At 50.9% G+C, this 13,992-nt stretch overlaps 1 protein-coding gene across 1 annotated transcript in view; it reads left to right on the top strand.

The window, feature by feature from the left end:
• Positions 1–13,579, top strand: part of Flywch1 (FLYWCH-type zinc finger 1) — an 18,734-nt gene extending 5,155 nt beyond the window's left edge. The window contains exons 2-8 of the mRNA XM_021149363.2: positions 3,133–3,475; positions 3,861–4,289; positions 5,447–5,950; positions 6,090–6,353; positions 9,710–9,973; positions 10,570–10,860; positions 12,504–13,579. Of these exons, the coding sequence (XP_021005022.1) occupies positions 3,223–3,475; positions 3,861–4,289; positions 5,447–5,950; positions 6,090–6,353; positions 9,710–9,973; positions 10,570–10,860; positions 12,504–12,526 (2,028 nt within the window). The 5' untranslated portion in view covers positions 3,133–3,222 and the 3' untranslated portion in view covers positions 12,527–13,579. The remainder of the gene's footprint in view (positions 1–3,132; positions 3,476–3,860; positions 4,290–5,446; positions 5,951–6,089; positions 6,354–9,709; positions 9,974–10,569; positions 10,861–12,503) is intronic.
• The last annotated feature ends 413 nt before the right edge of the window (positions 13,580–13,992 follow it).

Here is a 13,992-nt window from a genome sequence, read left to right as displayed (position 1 = left end):
AAAAAAAAAAAAAAAAAAAAGCCAAATATGGTGTTTCATGCCTTTAATCTCAGCATTCGGGAGGCAGAAGCAGGAGGATCTCTGAATTCGAGGCTAGCCTGGTTTATATAGGAGTTCCAAGACAGGCTATAGAGAGACCCTGTCTCCAAAATAACCAGGAGGCATTATGTTTTGGGGATGGAGTCAGGGCCTCACACCTGGAGAACAAGCACTCAGACACTAAGCTCAATCCCCCAGCCTCTTCAGAACTGAAATTCTCCACCAGGGAGACATCACCAGTTGTTCAGAAGATGTGAGGATGCCCAAGATGTGAGGGAAATGGAATATGGCAGGTGGTTCTTGTACGCGTGGTGAAACGGCATGAAATTTACCACTGAAACCATTGTTATTGGTCTGTTTCATTGACACGTGTGTCATGCAAACCCCATCCCAGTTAAACACTTACTGCCTGTTCTCCCTCATCAGCCCTGCTTGTTGCCCTCAGACCCCGCTTGGCCTGTATACCACACTCGTGCCTACTTATACTGTTTTTCCTTTTCGGGTTTTCCAGACAGAGGTTCTCTGTGTGGCCCTGGCTGGCCTGAAACTTGCTCTGTAGACCAGGCTGGCCTTGAATTCACAGAGATGGGCCTGCCTCGGCCTCCCCAGTGCTGGAGTTAAAGGCATGCAACACCTGGCCGTTTGCTCTCTCTTAACTTCTGTTGTTTTTGATTGTTGTTGTTGTTGTTTTGTCCTTTACATGTGAAGGTAGGAGTCATTGCTCCTGTGAAATGGTACTCTGGAGTTTTAGTGTTTGCTAGGGTTAGTCACCATATCTAGTTGCCTGTATACCTGAGTGGAGGGGCTTGGGATCATAACACAGGCTGGTACCCCAAGCCCTTTAAAGGGTGAAAGTAAGCAAAGTCCCTCAAGTCTAGATCTAGTCAGTTGCAGAGACCAGCCTTTTCATGGGATCTTTCTATTTTATGGGAGCGTCTTCACATCTTTATCACACATGGGATAAGTCTTGGAAGCTTGATAAACAGAAGCTTTGGTGAGAAGTCCTTACAGCCTGCTCTCAGACGCAGGGAACAGCCCTCAGAGAATGAGGGCTTCTCCTGTCGTGCCAGCTTTGACTGAGGAGGCAGAGGGACCCACAGGATCTGGCTCCCAGTGAGTCATGCAGGCATAGGCATCTGTAAGGCCTCCGTGGAGCTGGTGGTCAGGGAGCCTGTCCCTGGTGGGTGGGATTTCTTGAATTTAGAGGTAAAGACACAAGGCAGAGTGCAAATGAGTCTCAGATCCTCACCTTCCAGGGGAAGGGGGAAGTCAGTTGATTCCTGGACCTAAGCAACATGGGAACTGAAGGGTGCTACATCTGGTAGGCAAAGCCTCCAGCTTTCCTGCCACAAAAACACCTAAGGGGTCTCCCATGAGAGGGGCAAGCATTGTTGTCTCTGGGACTGGACTGGGCTCCTGACCTGCCACTGTTATGCTGGGTATGACCTACAGGCAACACCAACTGGAAAAGGCTATTAGGGATCCAGTGCTCTTCCAGCCTTAGGCCACAGTTGTCCTATTGGACACCAGAGATGACCCCGCCTTTGGGAAGCTGATGCAGGCTCCTAGACCAGGGATCCATGGGTCAGAAACAGGGGACCAGGAGGCACTGGACCCAGAGAACTTGTGGGTACCAGCAACGAAGCTAAAAATGGGTCTGGAGGGATGCTTAATGGGACTAAGAGAACTTACTGTTCTTGCAGAAGATCCAAAGGTGCACATACATACACATACATGTAAAATGAATAAAAGTGCACATACATACATATACATACATGTAAAATGAATAGATAATGGCTGGAGATGACTTGGTGGTTAGAGCATTGAAATGTTCTTTCAGAATACAGAAGTCTGATTCCCATATCACCCATATCATTGGGTCATTGGGTCACAACCACCTGCAACTAGAGTTCCAGGGGATCTGATCTCACACACACACACACATTAAATCTGCTGGGCATAGTGGCATAGCCTTTAATCCCAATACTAGGGAGACAAGAGGCAGGCTAATCTTGAGTTAAGGCCAACTTGATCTGCATAGTTCCATGACAGCCAGAAGTACATAGACCTGTCTCAAAACCAAAACCAAAACCAAACAAAAATCCCCCAATAATTAATAAAAATAAATCTTTAATTTTTCTTTAAACAGGGTATCACTATGTAGTCTTGGCTAGCCTGGAACTCAGAGAATCGAATGTCTCTGCCTCTTGAGTGCTGGAATTAAAGGTGTATATTACTGAGCTTTTAAAAAAAAATTAAGAGAATCTAAAATGTCTGGAGTGCTACAGTCTTGTTTAATGGCTCTTACTGAAAGGTGAGACACCTTGCTAACTCCATATTACTCAGTCGTTTCAGAGATACAGAAAGGTTAGCCCACCCTGGGCTGCTACTCCAGATCTGACCATCTTTGTCCAGACTGGAGGCCTGGAACTCTGCCCCTGGCCAGCCAGGGCAGCACCAAGACAACAATTGCAAGGTCACTCTGGCTGAACTGAGGTCTCCAGAGTAGGTCAGAGGATAAGCTGTGTGAGCCCAGAGAGTCACATTTCCCCAGGGCTAGACTTTGGCCTTCTGACATGCAAAGTGCCAGTACTCACTGGCCTGGGTTCTTTGAGACAGGTGCCCAGCATTGAGGTAAAGGGCACAAGGTCAAAGACAGTCCAGGTAGGCACCCAGGCATCTGAACAGGCACAGTGGGATTTCAGCCTCTTCATTCTCAGGCATACCAAGTTTCAGTACCTCTCTCCTTACTTAACCTATTAGCTATTCACCTTGTAGTACTGATGCTGGAAGGGCTCCGTGCTGGACATTGATGAGGCTTCTAAGGTAGAAACTCAGTAACATAGCATGTTAGTCAGTGGCAGCCCCAGAGAGGCACTTACTGTGCAGTCAGTTTACTAGTAACAGGGAGGTTTGGATGGGGCTGTCGGGAAAGGTCCTGATAGAGCATTGGCCCAGGTCCCTTTCCTCTTCAGCCTCTCAATCCCACGGTACCAAGCAAGTTCCATATCCCCCGAGCTCCATCCCTGGTCCATTCGTTAGAGCCCCAGGCCCAGGAGCCCCCTCCACTGACTGCCTTGGTTCTTGTCTTAGGACGGAGGCTCTGGACTCCCACATTCTGAAGAGAGACCCATCTGCCAGAGGGCTGAAGGTGGCCTTGAGGGCCATGCTCTGGGTCTCAGGATGCCCCTGCCTGAGCCCAGTGAGCAGGACTGTGAGAGCCTGAGAGCTGGCCAGGAGCCATCTCTTGGAGCCAGGAAGCCTCAAGAGTCCTCCAATCTGGTCCCGGCCAAGGATAAAGAGAGACCCAAGCCGACAGATGTCGCGTCCCAGGAGACATCTGGCACTGCAACCCTACCTAACAATACTCTCCAGGTTGCACCAGTCAAGAAGCAAGGACGGATAATTCACCGGAAACGTAGTAGGGTAGATGCAGGTGAGTTTCCCTAGCCCTGCCATCCTGGCTCTGGCAAATCTGTTGACCTGCATACCCATTTCCATCCATATCCAAGGGTGATTTTGGATACCCCAGTCCTCCTTCTAGTTGACTCGTAGACTCTTAAGCACTTTTAGTGTTCTGGGCACTAGGCCCTTTCTCCCAGGTTCATGAGAACTGCAGCTGTACGCAGAATTCTCTAAATTCCCTAAATCCCTTTCCTTACCACAAAAGCATCTTTTAGAACCTGGGCTTGTCTGGCATCTAGGAGCCCAATAAAGCATTCTGCCCACAGGACCCTGACCTAGTCCAAGACCCATTCCCTGGGGCCCCTGACTTTGAGCCTTGCTCTAGAGAAGCTAATCCAGACTTTTTATGCCCCCAGTTCCCCCTCAGCCTCTGGAGTTCCTAAAGACCCCATTTGGGGGCCGCCTTCTGGTGCACAAGTCATTCCTGTACAAGCAAGAGAAGGCTGTGGGGGACAAGGTGTACTGGAAATGCCGCCAGCACTCAGAGCTAAGCTGCCGGGGACGGGCCATCACCCGTGGCTTTCGAGTCACAGAGATGCGGGACCACTGTCACCCACCTGAGAAGGAGGGCGTGGACAGGAAAAAGCGCCACAGGGGAAGGCCGCCCAGCTCAGCCCTGCCTGAGGGCGCTGAAGTCCAAGAAGATGAAGTGAGCCTATGGTTGTACCCTGTGGAGCCAGAACCCACTCCTCAGCCAAGCACTGAAGCCCCAGAGGAGGAGCAGGGGTACCGGTCCCTGGCACTGCAGAGCCTGCCTCCCAAGAAACGCCCTACACCAGGAGTGGGTGAGTAAGTACGCGGCTGCCCCATGCCAAGAGTGGGTGAGTGAGTAAGTGGCTGCCCCACACCAGGGGTGGGTGAGTGAGTACGCGGCTGCCCTACACCAGGAGTGGGTGAGTGAGTACAAGGCCTCTCCTCGTTTGGGGTAGGAAAGAACCCTCAGATCCTTCACTCCCAAAGGAAATGTGGGGTTCAAATGGGTTCTCAAAATGTGCTGTAAGTCAAAAATATAAATGCATCCATGACAACATTAGTCCACAGGTCAGACGGCTCTGTGGTCAAGGGATCCCAGGGCCTTTCAAGTTTTTCCACTGTAGCAGAGCCTGCTATGGTGCCCAGAAATCTACATACCAAGGGGCAGGCGTTCGTGATTCTGGAATAGAGTTTGGACAGGGTTCCTAGCAGCAAGGTTTGGCTTGGAGTCCCAGGTTCAAATTCAGCCCCACAGATAAAGGGCTGTAGCTTCAGAATTCACATGAAGTCTGGGGTCTCTGGAGTTTGTGCCTGAAGCAGGTTGTGGCAACTTGGACTATTGAAGAGCTTGTGGGCTGATAATAATCGTGTCATATTCTGCACTGCCTAGCTAGGTGAGAGGTGGCATCGTATGCTCATAGAGTAAGTAGGTGTGGCTTCCAGAAGCTCAGAGTCCCCTGACCCACAAGGATCTGAGAGTCTGAGCGGCTGCACTGGTGGGAGGGGAGCTTCTTTTCAGTATGTGTCTGTTAAGATTATTTGAAGGTGAGCCTACAGTATTCAGAGTGGGGGGGGGGGGCACTAGGGATGTTACTTGGTGATAGAGCACTTGCCCTGCATGCTGGAAGCCTTAGGCCTAATTCTATACACTGTAAAACACAAAACTAGATAAAAAAATTTTTAGACAAACCCTAGAAAAATATGGACGAGAGTGACCCAGAACATAATCTGCTGACTCAGCGCCCTGCTTGGCCCCCTCCCATTGTGGTGTGAACTGTGAACTGAGTCTCACTGACTTGGAGAAGGAACCCTTGTTCCTCTTGGGTGGCTTGGTGGGAATGGACTGGGCTGCACACATGCCCAGCTCAGGGAAATATGTCAACATCTGGGAGGATTGTACATGGTGGTTCCTCCTGGGACCCCGGACTCTTGCCCTCGGTGTGGTGACTTCCCTGGGTCTTTCCTCTAGTACGGTATCAGCCTCTTGAGTTCCTGAAGACGTGCTATGGGGGTACCTTCCTGGTGCACCAGTCCTTCCTCTACAAGCGGGAAAAGACAGTAGGAAGCAAGGTGTACTGGACCTGCCGGGAACATGCAGTCCATGGCTGCCGTAGCCGAGCCATCACCCAGGGCCAGCGTGTGACAGTGATGCGCAGCCATTGCCACTCACCTGACATAGAAGGCTTACAGGCCCGGCGACAGCAGGAGAAGACCATAAAGAAGATACAGGCAAGGCGAATTGGGGCTGGGGACTTGGAGGATTGCGATGACATAGAGGACTCACTGCTGCAAGGAGTGGACAGCCTGTTCTACCGCAGAGGGCCGGGCACACTGACTCTCAGTAGGTCCAAGTCCAAGTCCAAATCCAGGTCCAAGTCCAAGTCCAAGTCCAGGTCCAGATCCAGAAAACGAGCCAAGAAGCAGCAGGAATCCTTGCAGGAGCCCCCCGAGGAGGACCAGGATGTGGACCCCGGTGAGTCTTACATTTAGGGGCTTGCTTCAGTTTGGGAGGGGATGGCCAGCCTTCTCAACCTACCTTCTCCCCAACCCCCATGCTGTCTTACTGTGTATCCTCTGCTCCTAGCCCTGACTGTCTGTCCTGTTCCCTGCAGGAGGCCCAGAGTTCCTAAAGACCCCTCTAGGGGGCAACTTCCTGGTGTATGAGTCCTTCCTCTACAGACGGGAGAAAGTGGCCGGTGAGAAGGTGTACTGGACCTGCCGGGACCAGGCACGCATGGGTTGTCGCAGCCGTGCCATCACTCAGGGCAGGCAGGTGACTGTGATGCGAGGCCACTGTCATCCACCAGACCTGTTAGGATTGGAGACTCTGAGGCAGCGGGAGAAACGCCCAGGCCCCTCTCAGTGGGATGGCCCAGGTACCTGGCGGGGTGGGGGTGGGGGTGGGGGACCCTATAGCTTTTTCTCTTGTTACACATGTCCTGTCCTTTTCCTTCCTTCTGTAAATATTCTAGAAGTCACCATCCCCTCATCCTCTCTTCTTTTTTTTTTTTTTTTCTTTTTTGGTTTTTTGAGACAGGGTTTCTCTGTGTAACCCTGGCTGTCCTGGAACTCACTCTGTAGACCAGGCTGGCCTCGAACTCAGAAATCCACCTGCCTCTGCCTCCTGAGCGCTGGGATTAAAGGGTATACGCCACCACGCCTGGCTACCATACTCTTCTATATTCTTCCCACCCCTTGTGCCCCAAACTCAGTCCATTGAGTATGGCTCTTGTGGGTCCCTCCTCACCAGCCTACTTAGTCTTCCAGGCTGAAACCTGATAAACCTCGTCTCTCGTCCTCTGACACTTTAGGAGTTATCAGTAGAGGCTACCAAGTGTGGAAGGCCAGGTCCTCATTCCTACAGCACAAACAGGGCCACTGTCAGGGTCACGGTCTGGAAGCTGAGAGAGCTGAGCCTCTCTCCAGCTTGGTTGCAGGGAGATGATACAGGACATACTCCTAGCCTATGCAGTCTACTCTAAGCATTTCTACCATCGTTAATCCATTTAATCTATTTTTCAATTTCCTTGTTACCTGCTGACTTACAACCAGAGGAAGTGATTTAGCCTTGCTATATTTTTTTGAGTAGGTTTTAGACTTTTTGTTTAGTTTTTGGTTGTTGTTTTGTGTTTTTTTGTTGTTTTTAGATTTATTTATTATGTATACAGTGTTCTGCCTGTATGTATGCCTGCAGGCCAGAAGAGGGCACCAGATCTCATTATAGATGGTTGTGAGCCACCATGTGGTTGCTGGGAATTGAACTCAGGACCTCTGGAGAAGCAGCCAGTGCTCTTAATCTTTGAGCCATCTCTCTAGCCCTTTGTTTTATATTTTGAAGCAGGGTCTCAACTCTGTAGCCCTGGATGGACTCCAGCTCACAGCAGTCTGCTTACCGGTGTGTGCACACATGCATATGTACATGCACACTGTGGCATGCATGCTTTGGTTTAAGGATAACATGAATGAGTCAGTTCTCCCTTCTCCCTGCGGAGTGAACTGACAGGCTCAGAGAGGTGCTGTTATTTTCTGAACTATCTCATTATTATAGCTGCCGTTTGTTCTTGCTGAGCTCTGCCCCTGCTGAGCTGGAGCCCTGTCCGGCTCCACTCCCTGTGTGCTCCCCGCACTGTCCTGCAGCTGCTATGTGTGCCTCTTCTAGGAGCCCATCACTGCCTCCTGCCCTCTCTGCTGTCTGCCATGCATCACATCAATGGGCAGCAACAAAGCTTGCTGAGCCCTGCTGCAGCCTTGCCTGGAGTTGACACCAGGCCTGGCTATCACCTGGATCTCCTTAGCCAGATGCCCTGTCTCTGGGATTTTATTTATTTATTTTGGTCCCCTCCTCTCTTTTGGCTTAGGTGGTCCTGAAGCCTCTCATCTTGGAGAAGCCATTTGAGACCCTGCTCATTTGAAGCTGTTGATAATTTTCCCACACACTTGCTCAGCAGTGTGGCTTTGTGAGAGCGCCAGGCTACGCCTTAACATTTTACAGTTCACTGCCTCTGCCTGTTCTGCTAGTGTACTGTACCATTTTTATTTCCTGAAAACCATTTTTTTTTCTTTTAATGTTCATGTGTATAGCTGTTTTGTCTGTCTGTATGTGTACATACCATCTGTGTGTCTGCTGTTGAGTGAGTCTGTGCCTGGTACCTGTGGAGGCCAGAGGAGGGCATCAGACCCCCTTGAACTGGAATTACAGATGGTTGTAAGTGTGGGTGCTAGGAATTGAACGTAGGTCCTCCAGAGCAGCCTGTACTCCTTTTTTGGGGGAGGGGGGTTTCTCTGTGTAGCCCTGGCTGTCCTAGAACTCACTTTGTAGACCAGGATGGCCTCGAACTCAGAAATCCGCCTGCCTCTGCCTCTCAAGTGCTGGGATTAAAGGCGTGTACCACCATGCCCGGCAGCAGCCTGTACTCTTAACTGCTTAATTTCCATCTCTCCAACCCTTTCCTGACAAACATTATAATCTCAAATGGCTTCTCCACTGTGGGAGGAGGTGGACCATTCCCCGTAGCCACAAGGCTTAGTCTCCTTAGTGTGATGTCTGCTTTCCTCTTGGCCTCTGGGATGCTTTTCTCTGCAGATGGCCCTTACCTCCTAGCCTCCTTCCCCACCTTTCTAGGAGCTCTGGAGTCAGATGCGATGCCTCTACTCAAGACCTCGGCCTCTCAGGGCTGCTCCTCAGCTTCTGTCATCCAGTGACTCAGTAGTCTGTCACTGTCTTCCGTGTTTCCATGCTTAATGCGTTCAACTGCTTTCCTAGTGCAAAGCCCCAGCGTCCACATTCTGCCACAAAGCAGCACGGTCAGGACTGTCAGTGCCACACCCGAGTCCGTGGCACCAACTCTGCCTTTGTCAGTGTTCTGTTGCCATGAACAGATGCTATGACCATGGCAGCTCTTATAAAAGAAAGCATTTAATTGGGGCTTGCTTACAGTTTCAGAGATTGAGTTCCTTTTTGTCCTGGCTAGGAACATGGGGGTGCACAGGCAGAAATGGTGCTGGAGAAGTAGTTGAAAGTTCTACGTTTAGATCTACAACAGGAAGAGAAAGAGCCACTGGGGCTAGCTGGGGCTTCTGAAACCTCAAAACCCACCCCAACAAGGCCATACCCCCCAATCCTTTCAAATAGTGCTACCCTCTGGTGACCAAGCATTCAAATCTCCAAGCCTATGGGAGCCATTTTTATTAAAACCACAATAGCAGCCCTGGTGCCTGGTCAAAGTAAGGACAAGAGAGGCAGGCATAAGACAAGTGGGCAGGGCCAGGCTGTCCTTCAGGTTCCTCCTGCCTCCATAGCTCAAGCCCAAATCCAGCCTAAACACACATACACAGTCCTTGAGTCCTGAGACTTGAGCGCTGAGCTGAGCCGCTCTTCCCTGGACTCACTCTCACGGCTATGGAGATCTGCCTGCTGGTCTGCAGGGCACCTGGTACACAGGAGCAAGCAAACACCCACCTCCTTCCTCAGTTAGCATCATGGAAAATTTCACCTGCAGGGCCTGGCCTGGCCAGTCTCCAGCTGCAGGACAAGCAGACCCTGGCACCTGAGGGCACTGTGGGGTTTGAAGACAGGGCTATCTCACTGTGAGCAGGAAGAAGGCATAAAGTGGGTAGTAGGGTCTCTCCAAGGTGTATGGTGTTCTTGGCTATGAAAATGGGAATATTCCCCACCCAAGGCCAGGTTCAGTTCCCATGTCCCTTCCCTGATTATTCTTTTGTTTCTTTACAGAAGGGCCTGAGTTCCTAAAGACCCCTCTAGGAGGCAGCTTCCTGGTATATGAGTCCTTCCTCTACAGACGGGAGAAAGCAACTGGTGATAAGGTGTACTGGACCTGCCGGGACCAGGCACGCATGGGCTGTCGCAGCCGAGCTATCACACAGGGCCAACGGGTGATGGTCATGCGCAGGCACTGCCATCCACCGGACATGGGTGGCCTGGAAGCCCTTCGGCAGAGGGAGAACTTCCCTAACCTGACCCACTGGGAAGGCCCAGGTATGTGGAGGGAGTGTGGCTTCTCATTGCCCGGCAGCGCCCCAGCCCCTTTCCAGGAGCTGTGCTAAGAGACACTGGGTCTAGAAACAGTGGGGGTGGTGGGCCAGAGTGGTATGGCTGTCAGTCACTAGAAGGGCACACATACATGACTGAGCAGTATGTGTGAGCCCTAGAGACCCTCTCTCCCCCTCCCCCCAACACCATCCCATCTGGGCCTCTCTTCTTTTACCTGTCTTCTCCCTGGGCCTGCTCTGCTCTAGCTGGTGGGCAGAGGAATGACAGGCCCTCAGTACAAATACCAGATGAACCTCTGGTGGTCCATCCAGGCCCCACCTCTGTCAGGGGGTCTCCCAGCAAGCACAGAGTTCATGGTCTGGCGAGGCTTCTAGCAGAGCTCCAGGGATGGCCCGGGGAAGGAAAGGAAGGCAGTACGGACTAGAGAGTCAGGACCATGTCTGAGTGTTAGTCCCCAGAGCCCTGAGTGGGAGCAGGGACCAGAGTGGACCCTCCTGGGATTACAGTGAGCAGAGAGGCCCAGGCCCTGTAGCCGTGGGCTGGGACTCCACTGGTGCCCTCACAGTGACTCTGCCTTACAGAGCCCCTGCAGCCACTGGAGTTCCTGCGGACACCCCTTGGAGGCCGCTTCCTGGTGTATGAGTCCTTCCTGTACAGGAAGGAGAAGGCTGCTGGTGAGAAAGTGTACTGGATGTGTCGAGACCAGGCTCGGCTGGGCTGCCGCAGCAGAGCCATCACCCAGGGCCGGCGGGTCATGGTGATGCGGAGCCACTGCCACCCACCTGACCTGGCTGGCCTGGAGGCCCTGCGGCAGCGGGAGAAGGCCCCCAGTGCAGCCAAGAAGAAAAAGAAGAAGAAGAAGAAGAAGAAAGGTATACACTGAGTGAGCAGGGTTTTTGCCTAACTTGTGCATTTTCAGAACCTTTGCCTCTCATTTCCTCTGGTCCCTTCCCATTGCCATGAAACTGTACCTGCTTCTTCCTGGGCCTTTGCCCAGCAATTTTTCCAAACCCATCTTCCTCTCTTATTCTGAGACAGCTCAACACTTAGAGCTTGTTGTCTCTTGAAAAAATTAATGAAAAATATAGACTACCACAGAAGAATGCAAATAATGTTGTGTGTTCAACTACAGGTACCACATACATAAAGTTTGTAAATAATTTTATTTCATTGAAAATTAGTTTGCACCAAGTGTTAGTGCCTCATGCCATTAATTCCAGCACTTGGGAGGCAGAGGCAGGCAGATTTCTGAGTTAAAGGCCAGCCTGGTCTACAGAGTGAGTTCCAGGAAAGTTAAGGCTATACAGAGAAACCTCTTTTTAAAATAAAAAAACAAAACTAAAAAGAGGGTCTGGAGAGATGGCTCAGCAGTTAAGAGCACTAACTGCTCTTCCAGAGGTTCTGAGTTCAATTCCCAGCAACCACATGGTGGCTCACAACCATCTGTACTGGGGTCTGTTGCCCTCTTCTGGTATGTTTGAAGAGAGCAATGGTGTACTCATATACATAAAATAAATAAAGAAATCTTTTAAAAAATTAAAATAATACACTAGGTTTAGTGGCATATGCTTTTAACCCCATCGCCACAGAGAGAGAGGCAGGCAGATTTCTATGAGTTCAAGGCCAGCCTGGTCTACATAGAAAGGACCTTGTCTCAATAAATTAATAAAATGATGAATAAAACAGCCATAGGCTATTACAGATAACATTTATTGGTATGAAAACAACTTCAGTGATTTATTTAATGAATTACTAGAGGGAGGAACTGGAAGTACAGCTCAGTGGTAGAACACCTGCCTAGGATGTGTGAGACCTTGCATTTAATACCCAGAACCACAAAACTACCCCAAGAGTGATACAGGTTACAAAAACTGATTGAAGAAGGGATTAGAGCAGGAACTGTCTTGGGAGTGGTTCCTCCCTTAAATGACTGTGGTCCTTGTGATGTTGTTCCTCAGCATCACAGTGAGTCAGAAGTACCCAGCCCAGCCACTCTTATCATTTTTGATCCCAAAAGCTGTTTAGGGGTGATTTGTGTGATTTGTGACCATATATTAGATAACGAAGACCCCCTACCTACAGGTCTGCTGGCTCTCAGGACAGCCTCCAGGCAATGAACTGGCTTTGTCTTTGCTGAGGAAAAGAACTAGTCATGCCTGCAGACCTAGCACCACAGAGGCCAAGACATGAAGGCCTCCCTGGGCCAGTTGTATGGTCAGTTCCAAGCCTGCCTCAGCTGTATAGTGAGATACAGTCGGCAAGCAAATACAAGTGAAAAAACCCAAAATAACTCACACAGAGACCGACCGTAAATATACTTTTAGTGGTTTGTTTATTTTTTGAGACAGGGTTTCTCTGTATAGCCCTGGCTGTCCTAGAACTCACTCTGTAGACCAGGCTAACCATAAACAAAGATCCACCTGCCTCTGCCTCCCAAGTGCTGGGATTAAAGGTGTGCACCACCATGCCTGGCTTAAATAAACCTTTGTAATGATGCACATTTCTCTGTCATCAGGAAAATCAAAGAGCAAAAACTGAGCAGCCAGTCCTGCTGAAGTGAGCCTTCTCTGGAGCGACAGAGGAGCAGCTGGCACCCCAAATGCTTCCCATCCTTGCAGGCATTTCCCATCATTCAGATGCACTTGATGACAGCTCTTCCAAAGAACCCAGGACTGTCACATTTCCTCAGAGGTCTCCCAGGAGGAGTGCTTGGACTTTGGGTGGTAACCAAGCTGGATGGGTGGCCTGCAGGCCTGTCCCATGCTGCTCTTACCATTCTGACCTTAGACAGCTGTGGAGAAGTGTGTCTGGATGATATACCTCTGTCCTGCTCTGCTGTCCAGGCCTCAGCACCATCTGCTTTCAGAGCACGCTGCCTTGCTGAGAGCTTTCTAGTGGGCGTGATCCCCTGTGCGCTCGCTCCATGAAGTTCAGCAAAATGCAGTCACCCCAAGCCAGGATATGTGCAGGAACTTCTTGCCACCCTCTGAAGACAGTGCAAGTCACAGCAGGGTTTTGTTTTGCTTTGTGGCATCTTTTAGGGGCAGGTGTGAGGCCTGCCTGATCTTTAGTCACTTGCTGCTTGCTAAGGCACATCCAGCCCTGACTGTGGCAGAGTGGGACAAGCTAAAGGCTTCGCTCTACCTCCCTGGCAGACTTTGCACCCTGCGTTCTTTCCCAACTTAAACCTGTGTCCACAGTTCTTGGGAGCCAGCCCAGATGTCAGGAGGAGGTGACTCCAGGTAGGTATGCTCTAGTGGCAGCGGCATCACTGAGGGTTGCTCACCTGGTGTCACATGATGCACCAGGTCAGTTAGATGGCATCAAAGCCACCTCCTGTAGAAGAGTTTAGCAGGATTCAGGAGCCATGCCAGTAGTGGCACTCTAATGTCCCCAGGAACGGCAGAATTTCCTGCGTGCTGCACCCTGGCCAGAGCTGTCCTCATCATGTCATAGAGCTGCATGCTCCTCTCCCTTAGCAAGCAAGCCGTGGAGCAGCCACCCCTGTGGGATAGTAATGGCCTGGTGCCTGCCGCTGTCTTCTGCTCATCTGATTCCCTCAATAAACCCTGTGTAGTCTCATGGTACAGAGCTGCTGTGTGTCAGTAATAGTCTGCGCTGCCACAAACCACATACCGCCTGCCAAGTGCTGGGGACATTGTGGGTTTGGTTGGTAACTCCTGGGCAATGGTGTTTGCTTGGCCTAGATCAAGACTTGGAGGAGACCTGCTGAGGAGCTATCCCCAGCCCTGGGGAAGGCTTGAAGAGTGGGCCATGTACTACCTCTCAGCTTGAGTTCTTCTGAGCTCATGAGAATGAGTTATAGTGGGCCACAAATGGAAGCAGTGCCCCAAGTGAGCCAGAAATGGAAGTGGTGCCCCAAGTGAGCCACAAATGGAAGCGTACCCCAAGTGAGAGCCACAGATGGAAGTGGTACCCCAAGCAAAGGCCAGGTTTGCCTCTTGAAACGCTGGGCACCTCCTGGGCAGGCGACTCCCCACTTT

This window comes from Mus caroli, chromosome 17, assembly GCF_900094665.2.
Source record: "Mus caroli chromosome 17, CAROLI_EIJ_v1.1, whole genome shotgun sequence".
In the NCBI taxonomy this organism is placed as follows: Eukaryota; Metazoa; Chordata; class Mammalia; order Rodentia; family Muridae; genus Mus; species Mus caroli.
Note: the sequence above shows the minus strand (reverse complement) of the source record. Positions and strands in the feature narration are given on the sequence as shown.